This window comes from Balaenoptera physalus (genome assembly GCF_965194825.1).
Source record: "Balaenoptera physalus genome assembly, chromosome: 15".
NCBI lineage: Eukaryota > Metazoa > Chordata > Mammalia > Artiodactyla > Balaenopteridae > Balaenoptera > Balaenoptera physalus.
In genome coordinates this window covers 46,137,258-46,159,440 of record NC_138894.1, presented here as the reverse complement: position 1 = coordinate 46,159,440, position 22,183 = coordinate 46,137,258, and the positions used below count along the sequence as shown (strand labels likewise).

The window sequence follows — 22,183 nt, the reverse complement described above, 5'->3', positions numbered from 1 at the left end:
TCCTTAGGTAGGTTTATTCCTAGGGATTTTTATTCTTTTTGTTGCAATGGTGAATGGGATTGTTTCCTTAATTTCTCTTCAAATATATAAAACTTAATAAAATGGGCATGCAATCTGAAAAACTACCTTTTAAAAGAAGAGTTTTGCACTGTTTACTTGTTTATCTTTTCTTTCTTTTTTTTTGAGGAAATATTCTAGGAATAACATCTACAGATGCAATAGGTTTAGTTATGGCTTCAATAGTAACTCATTATTTCCTTCCTTCTTCTACTCATTTTCCAAGTGTTAGGAATTTGTCTAATTTTCCTTTTCTATTCAGAATAGTACGTAAGAGCATCAAAGAGCAGTTAAGAAAGGCTTTTCATTAAAATCCAGAATGTGACCAGTTATTTCACAATAAACAGGGCTATTAAAGGGAAATATAACTTTATCTGAGCTTCTTTATGAAACAGAAATTACTTTTTAATATTTGACTTGTGAGAATCAACAGGCTATTTTTAAAGTTTTCAGAAAATTGGTACTCGGGTAAACTGCATATGAAGAAGTGAAATTACTGTAACACTACTCCAACCTAATTGTCTTTTCTTATATCTTAACTGATAATTACAAAACAGATAATCTTTTTCTATCCTGTCACTAGTAATAACCAGGTTGCTGCTACTGTTATAGAAAGCACTAAAGGAACAATCTTTAAAGTTTAGCTTAAGCCAACTTCCTTGTCAAAGATTTCTCATAGTAAGTCAATAAAGAGTAATTTCTTTCTGTTCTAATCCCAAAGCATTTAAGTAAACAACTTATTTAATCATGATGTCTTGTGGAAATGTAATTCAATTCCTATACTATTATTTTTCAATTGTAAGTCTTAACCCTTCTTAATCAGACCCTCTTAATCAGTTGAAGAAATAGTAATTTAAAATATATTTTCAAAAAAAACTATTTTCCAGTGTCTGGTATATGCTCCAAACATACTAAACTATACTAAACAAAAAACAAATACATTTTAGATTTAATTATAGGAATTAAAAGAAAGTTACATGACTCTGCTATTGGATTTTATGATACTGCAAAGCACTTGGAAAGTCATGAACCATTTATAACTTTTGAATAAAACTTACCGTCATCTCTCCACCAAAACATTCAGAGGCAAGTTGAGCAGAATCAAAAGGTTTTACCTCAGCATCATTAAAAAGATACCTAAAGCAGAGCATATAGTATTCATCAAGTATATATGTAATATATCTGTATTGTGCCTCTTTTTAAAATATTTAGATTACATTCTAATATATTACAAATATGATCAAACTTATTAATATGTGGTAAATTCTAACTAAGCTCTTGTTTTGACAATTCTAATCCACTAGAAATTGGGAATATAATTTCACAACATAGTCATAACCACCTTAAAATCTGATAGATCTATTTATAACCTCGGAGTAACAAAAGAGTTCATAAAAGCAAGGATAAAAAGTCTGCATAACTTTCTAACATGTAAAGCTATCACACAGAAAACATCAAGAGCTTGGAAAACTTACAACGATAAAGATGCCATTTCAAAATTTATATTCAAATGGACAAAAAAAAGTAAAGATACCATGGATATGATGGTATAAAGAGTGAGAAATATTTGAACGAAACTATTCTGCTAAGTGCAGATCAATTTACCAATGTACATCCCCAATATTTAGAACAATGTCTAGCACATCAATAGTCTCTATACATGAGACTTTACTCAACAACATCCGAGGACCAAAAACCAGCTATTAAGGACTGATTGAATGACTTCCAGCCATTAACTTGATGAAAGATGATAAAAAGAATGTGTGTCAGAAGGGAAAGGTAAGGTGAAGAAAATGGAGTATGCAGGTAATTTCTAACTGGAATACATAAGGACTTTGTGGCCACCCTATAGAAGGCATTCAGTAAACAGTTCTTGAATAAGTGAACACAGGTAGGTAAGATTTGGAAGGTGCAATATTGTCTGTGAATCTAAAGTTGTGTGCAGAACTTTGACCGTGTTCATTTTTCTTAGGCGAGAATTTATCAAATTCTCAAGAGTCTGGAGATCTATAAAGTTTAAGGATAGATTCATGTTGTCTTTTGAAAGCTGCTTTCATTTAAACATTTTATGTGCTCCCTTTCCCAACTATAAAGTTTTTAGAAAACTAAAATCTGAAAACGTATCTCAAGAAGAAAACTATCATAAGCTTATACTTTAAAAACAGAAGAAAAAAAGACTTTTTTAAATCCCAAGAATAAAATATTTAAAACTCACCATTTATTGTTTTTATAAGCATGCGGATTGACTATATCTCTAATGAAGCTGTAATAGTGTCCACCATCTGCTGTTCCTGTGTGAACAGTCACTCCTATCAAGTCATACTCATAGCTCTCTGCGTCTTTTGAATGATCACTGACTTCCTTGAAACCTGGAATGATTTACATAAAATAATGGCAATAATTTTGAAAACTACACACAGTGACATCTTAGAATCACTTTATATACTATACTTTATGCACAGAAATAGGCACAGATACTTTATATATTCAAATAGGTACAAAACAATCCTATATGCTAGTCATTCACCATTCATAGCCTACAATTTTAAGGAACATTTATACAAATCACTGGAAAAACAACCATGTGTCAGTGCATAACTAGGGACAATCTCCATGTAATATGTAAATGTAAAATATGTTCTCTTTGCTTAATCTGGCTCTTCCTTTTGAAATAGATAAACCTGAATGAAGCATTTTGTATTATCTTTATTAGGAGCAGGCAAACGCAAGATCTAAAAAGTATTAACATATTTATGCCTGTTAGTCTCATGCTAAGGAAAATGGAGCATTGTACTGGCAGCATGCTTCCAACTGTTTTACCAGTTAATAGAAAACACTGTGTATTAGGAGCTTTATGTAGACAGAAACAAAATAAACAAAACATATACTTCCCACCCACAGAGATTTCAATTTGAAAAGTTATTACAAGAGATATTAAGAAAAAACTCCAGAAGATGTATGATTTACGATCTGTATTTCCATCATCACAAAAGGAAAGGTACAATCAGAAGCAAATAAGTGAGAGCAGATTTGGTTAACCTGAGTGCACAGTCTAACCTGAAAAGTGAAGCAACAATTAGGTGAAGAGGAAGAAATGGCTGAGAGGGTCAGAGCAGTGACTGAGGAGTTTGGATGTACTAGGATCTGACTCTGAATGCATCACTTGTGGCCGAATAAATTCCTTTATCTTGGCATAAATTCTTGCTATTTCCACACATGGAGACATTATGAAAAATACAGTGAAGCAGTTACTATGCAGTCTTGCTATAATTTTACAAATGGTTTGAAAATGCCCTAAAAAGTAGGATGTATATATACAATGCCAACTTCTTAACTTTGTCTCTATTTTCAAACTTACCTCTTCTGCATCATTTCCTGCAACTTCTAAACATACTCAAATTCTAACTTTAAAGTTCCCTCCCTTAACCCTGTATCACCTCACAGCCACAGTCGCCATCCTCTCTCTTCAAAGAAAGATATGTTCTTCTCTTGAAAGAGTAGCCCACACTCATTGTTTATACCTCTCAGCTCCCATTTAGTGAGAGTAACACATTTACTGGATGCTCATTAAGTGCCAGGCAATGCAGCATAAAGATTAAAATATGGCTCTCTTCCCTAAATCTTATAATATGGTGGCTCTTCAAATCTTAAGAATTTAAATCAGCATAACTTTCTATACAAACAAAACGTTGCCAGGACTCTTATGTAAAATGGAACTTCTCTTGGCTAAAGAAGAATGGAAAAGGTAAGAGCTGGCCCTATTCTGCTTTCTTCTCTCCTCTCACCTATTCCCATTCCTCATCATGGTCCTTGGGGCATATACACAGATGTTTGAAAATCACTGGTCTTATGGACGTAATAATAGCAATTTGGAGGTAACTACTTACGAACCAAGTGCCATTTTAAATTCGCTGCAATCCACCTTCCTACTGCAACACCCAAATTAAATTGGTCTGATAACCAGAGATCTTCAACATGTTAGGTAATTTTCCCTCATGGTCTTACTGGAACTGTTCCTTTTCTTTAGTATTCAATACTTCTGACCACACTCCCTCCTTCTTGAGATCCTGAAATACTGATCCCACTATTCACCTGACTGATCAAGCCAGAAACCTTTCTTGACTTCTCCTCCTTCCTCTAGTAGTAGACTGACTAAACTGTAAGCTTCATAGGGGCAGAGACCTTGTTCTTTGTTGTCACTATATTCCTATTACTATAATAGCAAGTTAACTGGTGGATAGATGTTAAATAACTTTGTTCGATTCATTTATTCATTCAATCATCAAGTTCTACTAACTCTATCGCCATGCGCTCCTCTCCAACCCTACTGGTTGGTATGCTTTCTCATCTGCGCTACTATTACTGTGGTTTACCATAACAGCCTCCCCACACTCCTCTTATCATCCTCTAGTCCATTTCTATTGTTATAGTCAGAATAACCTTTTCCAAGATCCCACCTGGTTATCTCAGTTCCCTGCTTAAAATTTTCCGATGGTTTCACATTGAAATAAAGATCAAAATTATTAACATGGCTTACAAAAAAACTGATCTGGCTGCCACCCTTTTGCCTATCTCATCAACCCCCTAATCAGCCCCATGCCCCCCACTACGGTTTCTCCACTCCTCTCTCTCTAGCTGGCTCTGCTTAAATGTCACCTTCTCCTGAAAGCCCCCCCCACTGATTCCCCTCAATCTGTGATACATTCACTATTTGACAACACTTCATGTTTATAATTCCTTGTTTAATATATGCCATGCCCAACAGACTTAAGTTCTTCAAGGGCAGGAACCATGTTTATCTCATTCACTTGGAAAGGTGCCTAGAACACACTCCTAGTAGATACAAAACGTTTATTGGCCAACTGACTGAATATGCCATATTGTCTTTAAAAACATTCTCCTTTATAAGATTCAATTTGATTTTGTTAAATGTGTAGTTGATTACAACTTTATAAATATGACTATCTTGTCATGAAGACTTACAATAAACAAAGGCAAGAGAAAGATTTTCCATTACCTTCTTTCCTGTCACTCTTTCCCATAAGAAAATCTTCTGTATAGGGTGTCATATCCAAACGTAATGGGAAGGAAAAGTGTGTGTTCACTTTCTCTTTCATCATTGTGACCATATTAAATGTATACCTCATAGTATTGAAACTCAGAATCCGAGGCAATTTCTTAAAACATGCTCTGAAAGACACGAACAAAATTTGTTAAAAATTATCTTTCAGAAGTACTCTAGCTATTATCAATTACATTGACACTACACTTATTTCAATATTCAATTCAGAGTAAATAATAAATAGTACTCTAAATCACGCTCTTATTAAATCTATCAATCATTCAACCTATCTATCCATCTATCTATCTATCTATCCCCCTTTTACATGACTTTTTCCATTCTGAAAGGACTTTCCTGTGTCTAGATAGGAAAACAAATAAAAAACCTACAGGGGACTATGGTATATGCCATGATGAAGCTATGAAAGGTGCTACGGAAGCATAAAAAGGAGTCACATCATATTTCAAAGGCAAGGAGGTTTTTGGTTCACAGTTTTCTTTTCCACCTTAAATAAGCATTTATTTTTGTACAGCAGAATTGCAAAGCCTGACTGTAACATTTACTAGATATATGACCCTAAAAAAGTCACTTAACCTCTCAGAGCTTAATTCCTGATTTGTAAATGGAAGTTAAAGTGCCTACTCCCTACTACTTTTAGAATGCTGCCTGGCAAACAGCGTTTAATGAGCGTTGCCTCATATTACAGCCACAACAATAACAGCAGCAGCACCAGCAGCAGCAGAGCAAGTTAACTGGTTACCTAAATCTTATGGTATGACTTACTGCTAGTTCAGGTTTAAAAAAACTTTTTTTCAGTTTAAACAAAATATACTTAAAAACTTGGATTTATGAAAAATATGAATTTCAGGGAATAATTCTTCAGTGTATATAGGATTTAAAACAAAATCTGTTTAAACCAAGGGCTTAGTTTCTCTTTTAAATAGGAAATTTAGGGAGACGAGGAAGGCAGGGGAAGGATGTCACAAGCAGATGGAATAAGAAGTCTAAAAATTCACCATTATTGTTTATTTGGGAGACTGGTAAATGATGAGGTTACGAAGTATAAAGAAGTCAAGATATGAAGGGCCTTGTGTGTAATGTTAGAGTATGAACTTTATCCTGACAGCTAAGAATCACTAAAGGACTTGTGGAGGGCAGTGAAACCATGCATTAAGATATAAACAGATCTGAAGAGACGACCTGAATCTAACCAGACATACAAGGTAAGACAGTTGGGAGAGCAAAGCAAAGCCGTCTGAATTAGGTAAAATGATTTGGGAATCATTAGCATGTCAGCAGAGATTATGTTATGGTGGTAGATAAAATTATTCAGGAAAGAATGAATACACTGAGAAAACCAGAGTTCAAAGACAGAACAGAGTATGATCCTTGGCCCATTTCTGTTGAACACTTACTATGTTATTATAGACATCTAGAAGTATGATAAGGGTACAAAAGGACTGAATAATACTTTGCCTGGGAGAGACGTGACAGTATTTCAAAAAAACAGTAGAATCATATTAGCCAAAATGAAGTAATGCTTCCATAAGTAAAAGGTTATCAAGAATGACAAATTTATTCAATAAGTTTATTTATTCCAACTAAAAAGATTCTCCAAAGAACATAGCCTCTCAATGATCTTTTCTGACTCCTCATTATATTACTCCACAGTAACAAACTTTTAAGTCTGTTTAAGTCCTTAACTTTTAGCCTAACCTAATTCTAGTCGGATGAGTTTGTCTTCTACTTGTAACTGCCTGCACAGCTAGCTATGCTTTCTTTTGAGTACATCCATCTACAACTTTTCTCTCTTGCAACCAACGTGACTTCTGGAGATTGAGAAAAAGAGTATCATTGTTTTCAAATGCGTATTTATCTGGAAAAATCTTCTATTAAGCAATTTTAAGAGAAGGCTTTTCATTTTCTGCCTTCAAACATGCTCAGATCTATTTCATGTAGAAAACTCCTGTTTGATCCCAAAGCTCTTTCTAGATTCCACATTCCTTTCTGTTACTTATTGCCAAACTGCTAAAATGAATGATCTATACTTCATGCCATGTACTCTGATGACCCTGCTTCTATTGCTACAACTTGGCAAAAACACATCACTAAACCACCTTTTTGAAAAATCCAATGATTTTACTCAGCTGTTATTTCTTCCTCATCTCTGTGGACTACGACAATTGAATGAATAACTTCTTCTTGAAATTTTCTTCCCCATTTTCTGGGTTACCATCCTGTCCTGATTCTTTTTCTTTCCTGGCTTTGATTCTGTCACTTTTTCTTCTGTACTTTTAGGATGGCTTAGGTCTGAGTTCTTTGCCAACGGTTAAGTTCTTTCTCAGACAGATGTTCTGATGACTTCAATCAATCACCTACACAGATAATCCTCAAATCTAGATGTTAATCATTTGATGTCACTGTATATTACCAATCTTATTTTCTATTACTAGTAAATGCAGATCCTCTACTTAAGGCAGGCTGGCAGAATCCCAGACTTCTTGTACTTACAAGGTTATTATTACTTCTCTGCCTTTGTTCCTAGTAACGAACTACATAAGATGCTCTTTCAATCTAATTTCAATGTTCATCGGTAGGACTGAAACATCTTTACCCAACCAACTACTCTGTCCTAAACCAACCATCTTATGGCTGGATCTTAAGAAAAAAAATCTCTCACTTTAGAGATTCAGAGGTCTTCAGTTCATGAGTAGACTCTTTATCATGCCCCACTGAGTGCACGGCAGAGAGCTAAGCAATCATATAGACCTTGGTAAGTATCTGATTAATAAAAAGGAAAAAAAAATCTGAAAAGATTTAAGAGTGCTTGAAAATTTACTTGCATAACTGAATGAAAAATTGCCGCATAAGAATGAGTTCCAAGCAGCTGACCATAACCTTAATCACATAATTTTCATAAAAGTTTAACATTAATTTATCCTAAGTTTGTGTTTTACTTCCATTTGATGATTTATCAAAATGACGAAAATTACGTTTCAAAAAGCATACCTTTTTTCAGCTCGTACTTTCTTCCCACAATGAGAACAAGTATACATGTTGTCACCTTCTAAAGTATCTTTAATAGTAACTTCATCAAGAGATTCCTGTGTATAAAACCACACTTAAGAGTTTCACATTATTGTTTACAGCATGCAAAAATACAAAAAGCATTAATTACAATTTGGGCAGAATGCACACAGGAAAACATTTTTTTAAAAAGCAAACGCTTAGGGCTTCCCTGGTGGCACAGTGGTTGAGAGTCTGCCTGCTAATGCAGGGGACGCGGGTTCGAGCCCTGGTCTGGGAAGATCCCACATGCCGCGGAGCAACTGGGCCCGTGAGCCACAACTACTGAGCCTGCGCATCTGCAGCCTGTGCTCCGCAGCAAGAGAGGCCGCGATAGTGAGAGGCCCGCGCACCGTGATGAAGAGTGGCCCCCGCTTGCCACAACTAGAGAAAGCCCTCGCACAGAAACGAAGACCCAACACAGCCGAAAATAAATAAATTTTAAAAAAAATTAAAAAAAAAAAGCAAACGCTTAAATTTAGTAAAAATATTGACAAGGTGCTCTGAATCTTACTACATTTTTAAGAGACTCAAGTATTTAAATTTTGATTGGGAAAATCAGCTTTGTGATCTACCTTTAATTCTTATTTGAGTAGCATCACAAGAAGAATATAGGTGAAAACATGAAAGTTAATTTTCTCTCAAGGTAACAAACATAAGCCTGCTATACACCAATAGTTAAAAGCAGAAAACAATTTAAAAAATATATACAACATTACTCACATAAATGTTCTTCATATCAGCCACCTGGCACCTCACGGTGTAAAACTCTTCAGCAGTCTGACTAACATGTTCACAATCCTAGTCAATCAATAGCCAAAAATTGGTAAATTATCATAATAAGCTAAAATATACATTAAGATTTCCAAAAAGCACAGAACAGGGAGAATACTTACCAAGGATACAACATTGTTTGTAATTACACCTCCAAACAAACTTTTGACAGTATTTTTCTTTAAAAAAATACAAACGAAAGTCAGTAATCTAAAATTGAGCAAATCTGTAAAAATTTCAAAGAAACTTGAGTGTTCTGGTACTAACCAGTTCTGGAGACATTTCTTCAATTTTAGTAATCAGATCAGTAAAAAACTCTGTCATATCTTTCTGCTCTCCAGTGTTCAGAGGCTGCTTATCCATGGTGTATGTTTTACAAAAGGGTCTAGGATTATATGCTTTGCATTCACTCTCCTGTGAAAGAAAAGGTGGGCGTGGGGTGGGGGTAGGGGGGGAGGCAGGCAGTGAGGAGGAGGATTATAAAACAATCAAAGAAATCTAGATCTCAAATAAAAATAAAAATTATCACAAGGTTATTGAATGAACAACAAAGAAACAGGTAGTAAATCTACAAAGAAAGTATGAAAATGCTCTCCTCTATTTCATTTCTGTTTGATTCTCATTGCATTTTCAGTTTAATAGTCTTGGTGCCAGAAGATGCTTAAATGACCGTAAGTTAAGAAATTTTTATTTTTTAAGTCTAGGAATTTCTAGGAAGAAATTTGGGATTCAAAGGATGGAGGTTTGTATTGTGAAGCATAAAATACAAAGCCTTTGCAGGGTGCATAAGTTCTCCTATCAACTGAACCTTGGTTTAGGAGTAGTTTAAAATAGCAGTAAAAGTGCTTTGCCAGTTCAAACAGCATGTTCCAACTCTGTTAAAAGGAGATTATAAGTGGACTCAAGGGATAACTAACAAATCTTTTTATTTTGTTAAAAATCTCATTTATTAAGTCTCACAAGCTGAAATACATGGGAATAAATACAGTAAGATCTTTGTCCTCCAAATTCTAATGGGTGAGACAAGTAACTTTCAATACAAGTGCTGGTACAACAGAATTATGGTGACATGGAAATACTCTGTGGAATTTTTGGTCTCTTAGAGGACAGACTTTCTCAAGAAAACCAAGTTGATTCCTGAAGGATGAGAAATGGAAGAGAATGGAGAAGAGTACTATTGGAAGAGTGCCACAGGCAGTAGGAGCAGCGTAAATAACTGCACAAGCGATGAAGCAAAAGCATGATGGGCTTCAAAAGGCTTACAGTTACTACAGGGTGAGGCTGGATGTGGGCAGGGATAAGAAAGGAGGTTGAAGGGAAGGGGCAGAATCACATGGGATGTGTGCCATCCTGACTGAACCTGAATACTATTCTTTTCATAATAAAGAACCACTGAAGAGTTTTAACTAGGGGAGTAATATATTAAGATTTGCTATTTTTTAAAGATTAATTACTTTTATAGTTTTGGGGGTGGAAATTAAGAAGGACAAAGAAAAATCAGTTGGAAAACCCTAAGACTAAGGGGGGAGGTGTGACCTTCTGATGAAAAATGGATCAGATACAAGAAATTCTTCAAAGGATAAATTAACAAAATGTAGATGACTGAAATATGACAGTTAAAATTCACTATGACAAAGAACATCAGCAACTGACAAAGTCAATTTGCAAAATAAGAGTATATGGTCAGGGCAGGCCAATACAAATGAACTCCAATTAACGTTTTCACCTTTGGTCAACGGGTATATCTAATTAGTTTTCCATACTCAATTCTCAAACATACCATTAAATATGTAAACATTTTTTGAAGCTCCAGGAGAGTGGTCTTGTGCTTCATATCTTCAGAATACTGTAAATTAAGAAAAAACTTTCCATTAAGACATACTGATGATGGTAAATTAGACATTCTAGAAAAGAAAGTATTACAATGTGCTTAACACTGTTTTCATTCTTTTAGCCATATGTAGGAAAAACACAGTATTTTTTCGTTAACAATTTTAGCATTTTAAAAATTGGAGTATTTTGTTCATTATACAAATATGGCCATCACTCTTATGTAAGGAAACTGAATAAAGAGATCTTAAAACTGCTTTCCAGATCAGCACTTTTTGGTTCAATGCTGAATAGAAGCATTTACAAGTTGGCGATTTTGCAAGAACAGAAAACACCTTTTCCACAAATAAATCCACACATTAAAGAATATATTATATTAACAAATGACATCTCACCCTCATCCAGTCGTATCTTTATTTTTTTCTAGAGCAGCAGATCCTTAACACTGCAAGGTACTACTGGCCAAGGATCTTTGAAAGTCCTCTAAATATTCAAGGACATTAATTGAGATTCAGGATTCTGGCTAGACTCATTCACAAGAGACTTGGTCCTGAACACCAGCCTTACAGGAGAGTCTCACATTCATGCCAGGCACTTGTTAGATATACGCTATCTCATTAAAATTTTAAAATAACCAATGAAATAGTTAATATCGTCATTACAAATTACATCTGTCATAATTTTGAAGAAGTGGATGAATCCTGAAGACATTATGCTAAGTGAAATAAGCCAGTCACAAAGGGGCTAATATTGTATGATTCCACTTATATGAGGTACCTAGAGTAGTCAAATTCATAGAGACAGGAAGTAGAATAATGGCTGCAAGGGGTATGGGTGAAGGGAGAATGGGGAGTAAAGTATCTAATGGGTACAGTTTCACCTGGGGGAGGTGAAAGAATTCTGGAGATTGATGGTGGTGATGGTTGCAATCTGAGTATACTTAATACCGCAGAACTGTATACTTATACATGGTTAATAGGATAAATTTTACATTGTGTATATTCTACCACAAGTAAAATACATGCAGTTTTCTTTAATCTCTCTGTGAAAAAATCAGAAAAGAAAATAATTCTATTCTGTAAGAATTCCTTATGTAGAGACAAGTCTAAATTTAGTTTTTAACCAAAAATACCATTTCTGAGACTCATTCACAGTTAGCACATCTGATTGTTTTTTTCTGTTGCTACACACTAATTCCTGACAGTGCTAATGGCTAAAAGATGATCATTAAATATAAGGAAGAGAAACTACAAATTGTGGTCAAGTCACCACCTAAAACAGAAAATCACTGAATACATGCTTCTTTGATAAGTGGTTCTATAAAATTATACAGATGGGGGCAACCAAATTTAGTCACAAAAATTTCCACATGCTAAATGAAATCAATTATTCAACTATTTCTAATAGTCAGTTAGATGATAAACTTAAAAACATCAATTTAACTAAAGCCAAAAAACAAACCCACTTGAGTATATTGAGTATGCTTTAGAGACCCTGAAGCATAAACATAGTAAGGATTCACTGAAGATAAATAAAGAATTGCAATACTTTGTAAGGGGGAAAAAATGCAAGGACATCCAGATGACATGATGGAAGAAAATAAAAACCCAAGTGCAAGCATAAAGAAAGTCTGCCAGGGCTTCCCTGGTGGCACAGTGGTTAAGAATCTGCCTGCCAATGCAGGGAACACGGGTTCGAGCCCTGGTCTGGGAAGATCCCATATGCCGCCGAGCAACTAAGCCTGTGTGCCACAACTACTGAGCCTGTGCTCTAGAGTCCGCGAGCCACAACTACTGAAGCCCGCGCGCCTACAGCCTGTGCTCTGCAACAAGAGAAGCCACCGCGATGAGAAGCCCATGCATCGCAACGAAGAGTATCCCCGGCTCACTGCAACTAGAGAAAGCCCGCATGCAGCAACGAAGACCCAATGCAGACAAAAATAAATAAATAAAATAAATTTATTTAAAAAAAAAAAAAAGGCTGCCAAAAAATTGTAAAAGCAGTGCAGAAGGCAAACTAAAAAATAGCCCATGGTAAACAAAAAATGAAAACTACAACGCACAAGTTAACAAAACATAAGCAGAGCCTACTCAAATATACTAGGCCACAATCAAATTTACTTTAGGATAAATAAGTTCAGTGATTCTGGTACTAATTTCCTACTTTGCTTTAGGCTTTGCTTATTTTCTACATAATTAAAATTTGCATTTATTTTTACTGAAAATATCATGTTCATTTGATACACTGAGTGTGTATATTCTACAACTGTGTTTTCCTTTGATAAATAAAGAAATTATACTAGTGTTTGGAGTAATCAATTGGAATGTAAAAATAATTAAAATATACATAAGTTAGCTAGTAATATCAAATTTTTTCCAAAAAAATTTTTATTTTAATTTATTTTTGGCTGCATTGGGTCTTTGCTGCTGTGCGTGGGCTTTCTCTAGTTGCAGTGAGTGGGAACTACTCTTTGTTTTGGTCTGCGGGCTTCTAATTGCAGTGACTTCTCTTGTGGCGGAGCATGGGCTCTAGGCGTGTGAGCTTCAGTAGTTGTGGCACACGGGCTCTAGAGCACAGGCTCAGTATTTGTGGCGCAAGGGCTTAGTTGCTCTGCGGCATGTGGGATCTTCCTGGACCAGGGCTCGAACCCGTGTCCCTTGCAATGGCAGGTGGATTCTTAACCACTGCGCCACCAGGGAAGCCCAAAGTTTGTCAATTTTAACTCAAATTATTTTCTCAAACAATATTTTACTAAATTGAATCAAGATTCATCAACAAAGTTTTAAAATTTTGTTTTATAGTTTTAATTTTTTTTTTTTTTTGGGCTGTGTTGGGTCTTCATTGCTGCATGTGTGCTTTCTCTAGTTGCAGCGAGTGGGGACTACTCTTCATTGCAGTGCGCAGGCTTCTCAGTGCGGTGGCTTTTCTCGTTGTGGAGCACGGGCTCTAGGCACGCAGGCTTTAGTAGCTGCAGCACGTGGGCTCAGTAGTTGCAGCACGCAGGCCCTAGAGCACTTGGGCTTCAGTAGTTGTGGCATGTGGGCTCAGTAGTTGTGGCTCACGGGCTCCAGAGCGCACGCTCAGAAGTTGCAGCACACAGGCTTAGTTGCTCCACGGCATGTGGGATCTTCCTGGACTAGGGATCGAACCCGTGTCCCCTGCATTGGCAGGCGGATTCTTAACCACTGCACCACCAGGGAAGTCCTTATAGTTTTAATTTTTAAAGTAAGGAAAACTGTACCTTAGCAGTGAAGACAGCCTGTCTTGCCTCGGGTATCATGTAAAGTTGCTGAATAGTAGAAGCCAAGTAACAAGTAGCTCCAAGGTTAGTCAGGCCAACAAATCTACACTCAGCACGGACATCTTCATGAGGCCAGTAGTCCCATTTATAAGGTGCATGAGCTGCTGAAAAAAGAGGGAGGAAAGGATGCCCCCCCAAACAAACTATTAAACATAATATGTTCTGCTTTCATTAACAGCCACTACATCTATTACTTATTTAGTTCATAAAACATATGGTAATTTTTAAAATTGGTAAGAACACATAGTAAAACTAACTCATTCGTAAATATTCAAAGGACTGCCAAAACTTGTCTTTACTTGGCACTAAATTATTTAACTCAAAAGTGCCAAAGTATTTCACATATCTCTAAAAAGTCCATCACAACTGTTTTTTCCCCAAAAACTAATGTTTACTTTTTAACTTCAGTATGTCCTAGCAACACCAGTTTATAATGTTAAAATGTATGAATGGTGAATTCTTTCTTTAAATCATGCCCTCCAAAATCTCATTTCTACAAACAAAATTTAGAAAGGTTAAAGGAAAAGAAGAATGCTCACACTGCATGTGTTGTGCCATAACCCAGTTATGTATTAATCTGTAGTTTTCGACAGATCCCTTTACCATCTCCACTAACAAATCATAAGCAGCAGCTCTCGAAGAATGTGATTTGCACTTTGGCTGTTGTCTATCTTTTAGACTAGGCAACAAAAACAGGAGATTGAAGATATCTCTTAAAAATTCCTGCAAAAAAAAAGGAAGACCAAGTATATTATCTAAACTTGGAAATTAACTATATTACAAATAAATTTAATAAGTTACATAGAGTAAAATGGACTATATGACAATCTACAATTTAGTAAAAGACTTTAAAAACTTAAAGGAGCATCATATACCATCATCTGAAAGTATTCCCAATGTTCATTTCTCTTAGGGAAATGGAATGGGGGGAGGAGCTTCACCTTCACTCTTCTCTCCCTCTTGATACCTTATAGCTCATTCTTAGAGTCGCATCTACAATGCTATTATTTTCCACTCCATTCAGTGACCAAACGTGTTAGCTCAGGACTCATTACTCCCTATCTTGAATGCCTCTGCATTTACTTAAGTTTCTCCTTACTACACTCTAATAATTAAAATAGCAGTAGCAGCCAAAGCAGCAACTTACCCATAATGAGCACTTAGAAGTGCCAGATACTATGCAAAGGTCTCAAAACAAAACAAACAAACAAAAAAGGTTAAGCATCTCGCCTGGAGTCACATTTGGCAGGTGCTATACTAAGGATTTAAAACACCAAGTTCTTAACTTCAATACCAGTGAAGTTCAAACTGAGATGCAAGGCTTTACCATTCTAGATATGCTTTTCCCTAAATTTAATCTGCCTGAGAAAGGGCCACCTTTCCCACTTGTTCTTTAATTGGTCCTTTGTTACTATTCCAAAGAAAGTTATCTCCCTCACCCATCTCAATCGCAAGTACTAGCAAGTACTACAACAGTACATTGTTCTGGGGTATAAAACCTCCTGGGGTACTGTATAGAAAAGAGGTAATATTGTTAAGACCGAGACCCTGCTATCCTTAGAAAGGCTGCATTGTAAAGTTGGCTCCTGGCTGTCACCTGAACACCTGAATGGTCAACAGTTCCCTCCTCTGTTATAAAACTTTCCATAAGTGATAAAAGTGGCTCACTGTACCAATTTGTATTTCGTTTATGCAGAATACCTGCTTTCTATCTGGGAGTCTGTATTTCATTAACTGTGGTCAGTTATGCAGGTACTATGTGCCTACATGACCCACCCCCTGATAAAACCCCTGGACTCCTAGGCTGAAGAGAGCATCCCTGGTAGACAACACCTCAAACATGTTGTCACACTCATTGCTGGGGGAATTAAGCACGTCCTATGCAACTCCACTGGGAGGGGACTCTCAGAAGGGTGTACCTCATTTCCACCACACTTGGCCCCATGCTTTTTCTTTTGCTTATTTCATTTTCTATTATTTTGCTGTAATAAAGCTTTGTCATGAATACAATTACACGCTGAGTCCTTTGAGTCCTTCTAGTGAATCACTGAATCTGGGAGTGGTCTAGGGAACCTCTGACACAGGTTACCAAATGAAGGACAATTCAGAATATTTTCCCATTAATGACCTCACCTCCTCCATCTCACTACTGTCAAAGAAAGTACAGTGCATAGTTCCTGACTTGGCAAAGAAAGGTACGTTTGGCTAAGAAATACTGAAGGTGAATAGAGGCTTATTTTATATAGCTGACAGACTGACAGTAAGATTATGTCTTGTCTATTCTATAATTCAGAGGTGAGATGACTGTCTTGGAGACACAGAGTAACATATTTACATAAACTGGAAAATAAGGTCACTCACTCAAACAGAAACAGAATTAGCAAATAACTAGTTTAACAATGAACTATCTTTGCTAATCAGTTTAGATCTAGAAACTGAATGAGCTAAATAACCACATCTCCAAAGTTTTGACAAAATATATTTAAAGCCTGTGATAAAAATATTTTATTGAAACATTAGGGTTGGTAAAAGCATGCTGAAATGAACAATATTTTTATTTTCCTCACTCTGAGTTTCCCAGGAAAGCAGGTGTCCTTAAGTGAAAGAGTAACATATATATTAACATATCCATTTGATAAATAATGGTACAGCCATTTTAGTATACTTCACAGAAAGAAGAACCTCAAACTGATACCTGATAGAATATTAAAAATAATTTCTGATGATAGAGTGTGATCTTTGACATGTAATTCAGAAGAAATTCAAAGAGTTAAATAACACTGTTAAAACAGAACATTCCTACTGTAAACAGTATGTAAGCACGGTTCCTCACTGTGGTTTCTCACTGTAAAACAATGTGAAACAAGGTTTCTCACAACTTTTATCTATAGAAATATAAAGTAGGAAGAGAATGAATACATGGTCATTCTAGCTTAATAAGGAATATCCATCTACAACTATATGAATTAATTTTAAAAGCCACATACCCTTCTTGTTAATGCATAATTTTCAGTAAAATTTCATTTTTAATGTTTCATACTTACTTGGAAAAATTCAAAGTCTATTTACATTGCTTTGATTGCCCATGTCCAAATACATGTAATGATAATTAAATATTGAAGAAATTTAAGACAACATTATGTAGTCATAGGAAATAACTATTTTTATCAATTTCAACAATACTCTGGAAATAATATCCTTTAAAAATACTTAAAGCTAGGATAAACTGTACAATGCAGGGAATGTAGCCAATATTTTATAATGACTATAAATGGAGTATAACTTTTATGTATTTATTTTTTTCTGTAAGTGCTATATTTTAAAGATCTTTTTGGACTCATTGTTCTCAACCAAAACAAATAAATTTTAATTTTTTTTTCTTTTCTCTTCTTTTCTAAATGGAGTATAACTTTTAAAAATTGTGAATCACTATGATGTTCACCTGTAACATATATTGTACATCAACTTCAATTTAAAAAAATAGTTGAACTTGAAAAAAATCTAGAAATTTCTTAAAATTAAAAAATCTGTGACAGGACACCTAGGTTTTCCAAAATTCTTTAAAGAATATGTGAGCAATAAATGTTTGAAGACCACTTCAAAAGAGTTTGAAAAAGTACGCTGCCTCTCAATCTATTACCAGATTTATTCTGTTAAAGCATATTTCTGACATTATTTGACTGATCAAAAACTTGAAAGGCCCCCCTTTTAAATTATAAAAGTAATGCTTTTATTTTACTGTACATATAAAAATAACCTCCTGTGACCACAACAGATGGCCACCTAGTTTCCCCAAATTACCTCCTCTGTATTTCCCCAAGCTCAAGCCAAATTGAACTAATCATTCAATATCCTGCACATACTCAGTGGTTTCCTAGGACTGATTTTTCATTCATACTCTTTTCTGTGACTTAAATGTTTCCCTTACTTTTCTTCTTAAGGACTTTATCCTAGTTACAAAAGCTTTATCTTCCTCAAAGCCTTTCCTAATCCCGTCAATACTATCTGATCTTCCATACCTCTGATCGTATCCCTTTAATGGCTCTTATTTTTTACCATGAATTACAAATATCATGAGCAGTCATGATATTATTTGTGAAGGTACATACAAATTTTGCATAAGGCAGACTTCTCAATAATTACCTGCTGAACAAATGAACCATTAGATTGTCAGTTCTTAAGAATCACGACTGAGTCTTAATCATCCATTTGTTCAACATGTATTTGCTAGGTACTATACAAGGTAGTAGAGATAAGAGTGGGGTTTATACTCTTAAAGGGGAATCAGAAGAAGGGAGGAGGGAGTAGAAGGGAGGAAGAAGAGGAAAGAGGAAGCAGGGAGGTGGGAGAGGAGAGGAAGGGGAGGAAGCAGCAGCAGCAGTAGCGGTGGTGATGGTGGTGGTGAGGGAGACCATATGTGGCCTGGCAAGCCTAAAATGTTTACTGTAAGTCTCTTTACGGAAAACAGTTACTCCTCGATAAATTCTAGATGAAATTTTAAAAAATTAATAAATAATAAAGTAAAATCATTACAGTAGAACAGGTATTTTTAGTATACTGGCGATAAGGACAACTTCTTAATAATACACCAATACCAACTGCCTTAAGCACCTGCACTTGGATACCAAATTGACATTTCAAATTTAACATGTCCAAAATAGAACTACTGATTTTGATACCCCATACCCCCAATCTTCTCTATCCTAAATTTTCCCTTTCTTAGTAAATGGCATTATCATTCACTTAGTTTCTCAGGCTTAAAATTGAGAAGTCATTCTTGATTAGTTTCTCTCTCTCCCACCTCACAATCTTCTCAAAATTTAAGTCTTGTGAACTCTACCTTCAATAAATATCCTAAGTCCAACCACTTTTCATCATCATCCCTCTGCAAAACTTCTTAACTGGACCCCTAACCCTCACACTTGCCCTCCTAGTTCTCTACCTGTAGTCTAGATCTCCCCCTAGAACATGAGTAAAGCTTTGAAAATGTTAATTCAGACCACATACCTCTCCTGCAAAAAAGCTTCTAAAGGTTTCTGATCGCACCAAAAACACAATGGGAAACTAAAGTTTTGACTACACAAACATTAAAACCTTCTCAATAAACAACTATTAGTAAACAATAAACAATAAAAACAACTATTATTTAACACTGTTCTGGAGGTTCTAGACAAAATTAGGTGAAAGAACAGAGAGAGTTAAGACTTAAAAATGAAGGAGTAAAAAAATTACTTGAAGACAATAAACTAAAAACAAATGAAAAATCAAAGACAATACTGAAGATAAACACAAAGATAACTGAGAAAAAAATTCTACAAACAGTAAGTGAACTTAAGGTGGCCTGCAACAAATTCACATACAAAAATCCTTACTCCACATAAACAACTCATCAGAAAACAAAACAGAAGAAAAGAGTTCATTTATGATACCTAACAAAGAAAATCCCTAGGAATAACCTTATTTAAAAATTCCTAAAATTCAAATTCTAAATGAAAACATTAAATTGGAAAACACAACACTGGTCTTCTATAAATAAGAAGACAAATCCTGTTCTTGTATAGGCAATTTAATATAATTTCAATTTTTCTACATCAATCCATAAATTTAACACAACCCCAATTTAAAAAGTATCAGTATACATTTATATTTTGGAATAAAAGTTACATATTGGTTTATATAACGTATGTAAGACTTCAACCAGCAAGACTATAAATAAATCAAGTTATTCCCAGTGAGTGTAACAGAAAAATTTTAAAAGATCCAGGAGAAAACCCACAAAACACGGCTTTGTGAAATAAGGGTAGTAGCACAGATTTAAGACAGATAAGACTGTCACCTTAAGTTTATCTTAAGAATCCCTGAGCCTATGCTCATGGGGACAATCTTCCATTCTTTTGGTTATTCCTGTGTTTCCTAACACAATCAGTAACCTCAAGAAAACAATCCTCCAAACCATAACTAACTTCCCTTAATGAAGGCAATGACAAAAGTGCCAATGACAGTAAATAACGTAATCTAAAGAGAAATTAGACATTTGTTGGTATAGAGTTATTAGGTGTTATCAAATAGTCAATTATAGATTTTATATCAAATGGGCCTTTAAGAAATGAAACCAACAAGTACTCTAAAATGACTACTTATTAATTCCATTGTTAAGTTACTAATTCAAAATATTCAATTCTATAAAAATCTACAATTAAGCAGTGACTGCCTCTCTATACACAGTCATAGTAATTAAAACTTGTTCTGCACTCTAAAAACAAGGCTAAGATTCATATTTCTAGGATTCAGCTTATTCAAAGTTCACTGTTCCTGCCAGTAATAAAGTTCTGGTAAACTTCATGTTTGCATGTTTAAGGAAATTTAACATATCCACATACAAGGAAACAATATAAAAAAGTTCAATCTTATTTCATATAAATACTTGGATGTCTTACTACCAACCTGTCCTTCCCTTGAAAATTTAAAGGGTGGTTTGTGTTTAATAACACTTGTTGCAAGCCTTAGGAGTCCTGTAAGCCCATCATCTTCTATATTCCCATCTTGATGATCAAGGATCTCCCTGCTACAAAAAAGAATACAAGCAAAACAAGACAGTTCATAAAATTACGTTCTTTATCTTTCCTCAACAATATAACTGTCAATTTCACATCAAATTTTACCTTCGAATACAGTCAGCTAAATGTCGTGCCAAAGCATCCAGGTCGAGGAGTGTTGTCTTAATACAAAGAGAAAATACAAAATTCAAACACAGATTCTTATGTTCACTATTACAGATATTATTAAAACAAAAAATCCTTTCCTTTTAAGTAACAAGAATTTGGTTCTCCGAATTCATTAACATGCCAATTAAATTATAAATAATATAACTACTCTTTACTTATACATGATGTCAATAAAATTACACTTATAAACACATCACTGATAGTCCTTCAAAAAAGAATCAATGAAATATTGGTGATAAATTATGAGAGTCAGAGTAATTTAACGAGAAGACACTATGTTTGACTTATTTCTTCTTTAACAATTTGACTGAGATGTAATTAACATACCATACAATTCACCAAGTTTCATTTCTAATACCACTTTTAGAAATAAACTTAAATGCACAGTTCATTTCGGAGAGCTTTAATTCTCATTATAACTGAGCAACAAAATTAAAACAGATTTCATAAAATAGAACTTAATTTAAGAGGATTCCGGTGTATTCCCTGGCGGTCCAGTGGTGGTTAGGATTCCATGCTTCCACCGCCAAGGGTGCAAGCTCAATACCTGGTGGGGGAACTAACTTCCCACAAGCCACATGGTGTGGCCAAAAAAAAAAAAAAAAAAAAAAAGAGGATTCTCAAAGAAATTCAGATCACTCAGTAGGAAAATTACTTTGACTAGCAAGCAAGAATATTAGATTCATACTTTAAATAGGCAACCATAGGTTTAAAAAAAAAATCAATGTCTATCTGGAATCAACGTTTTATGGATAAAGTCAAATACATTAAGACATGTTCGTGGCGGGGAGGGAGGACTGGTATTGGTAGTCAGAAGATATAAGATACATAAGTACTAAGGATGTAATGCACAACATGATAAATATAATTAACACTGCTGTATGTTTTATATATATATATATATATATATATATATATATATATATATGTTATTGAGGACTTCCCTGGTGGCACAGTGGTTAAGAATCCGCCTGTTAATGCAGGGAACATGGGTTCGAGCCTTGGTCCGGGAAGATCTCACATGCTGTGGAGCAACTAAGCCTGCGTGCCACAACTACTGAGCCTGCGCTCTAGAGCCTGCAAGCCACAACTACTGAAGCCCGGGAGTCTAGAGCCCGTGCTCCGCAACAAGAGAAGCCACTGCAATGAGAAGCACGTGCACCACAACAAAGAGTAGCCCCAGCTTGCCACAACCAGAGAAAGCTCATGCGCAGCAACGAAGACCCAACACAGCCAAAAAATAAATAAATAACTTAATTAATTAATTAAAAAAAGAAGTTGTTGAGAGAGTAAACTGCTCATCATGAGGAAAAAATATTTTTTTTTCCATTTCTTTAATTTTATATCAATGAGATGATGTTCACTATA

At 35.1% G+C, this 22,183-nt stretch overlaps 1 protein-coding gene across 14 annotated transcripts in view; it reads right to left on the bottom strand.

Moving 5' to 3' along the window:
* The window catches only part of USP34 (ubiquitin specific peptidase 34), a 231,515-nt gene that overhangs the window by 44,480 nt on the left and 164,852 nt on the right, over nucleotides 1–22,183 (bottom strand). For all 14 annotated transcript variants that reach the window (XR_014253950.1, XM_082426527.1, XM_082426526.1 and 11 more), the window contains 12 exons: nucleotides 20,753–20,808; nucleotides 20,535–20,655; nucleotides 14,630–14,813; nucleotides 14,031–14,191; nucleotides 10,740–10,805; nucleotides 9,227–9,373; nucleotides 9,082–9,138; nucleotides 8,909–8,986; nucleotides 8,129–8,223; nucleotides 5,075–5,247; nucleotides 2,273–2,426; nucleotides 1,116–1,194 (listed from right to left, as the gene is read on the bottom strand). Coding sequence is in view for 13 of the 14 variants with exons in the window: in XM_082426527.1 (XP_082282653.1) it covers nucleotides 1,116–1,194; nucleotides 2,273–2,426; nucleotides 5,075–5,247; nucleotides 8,129–8,223; nucleotides 8,909–8,986; nucleotides 9,082–9,138; nucleotides 9,227–9,373; nucleotides 10,740–10,805; nucleotides 14,031–14,191; nucleotides 14,630–14,813; nucleotides 20,535–20,655; nucleotides 20,753–20,808 (1,371 nt within the window). In the remaining variant the exon portion in view is untranslated. The remainder of the gene's footprint in view (nucleotides 1–1,115; nucleotides 1,195–2,272; nucleotides 2,427–5,074; nucleotides 5,248–8,128; nucleotides 8,224–8,908; nucleotides 8,987–9,081; nucleotides 9,139–9,226; nucleotides 9,374–10,739; nucleotides 10,806–14,030; nucleotides 14,192–14,629; nucleotides 14,814–20,534; nucleotides 20,656–20,752; nucleotides 20,809–22,183) is intronic.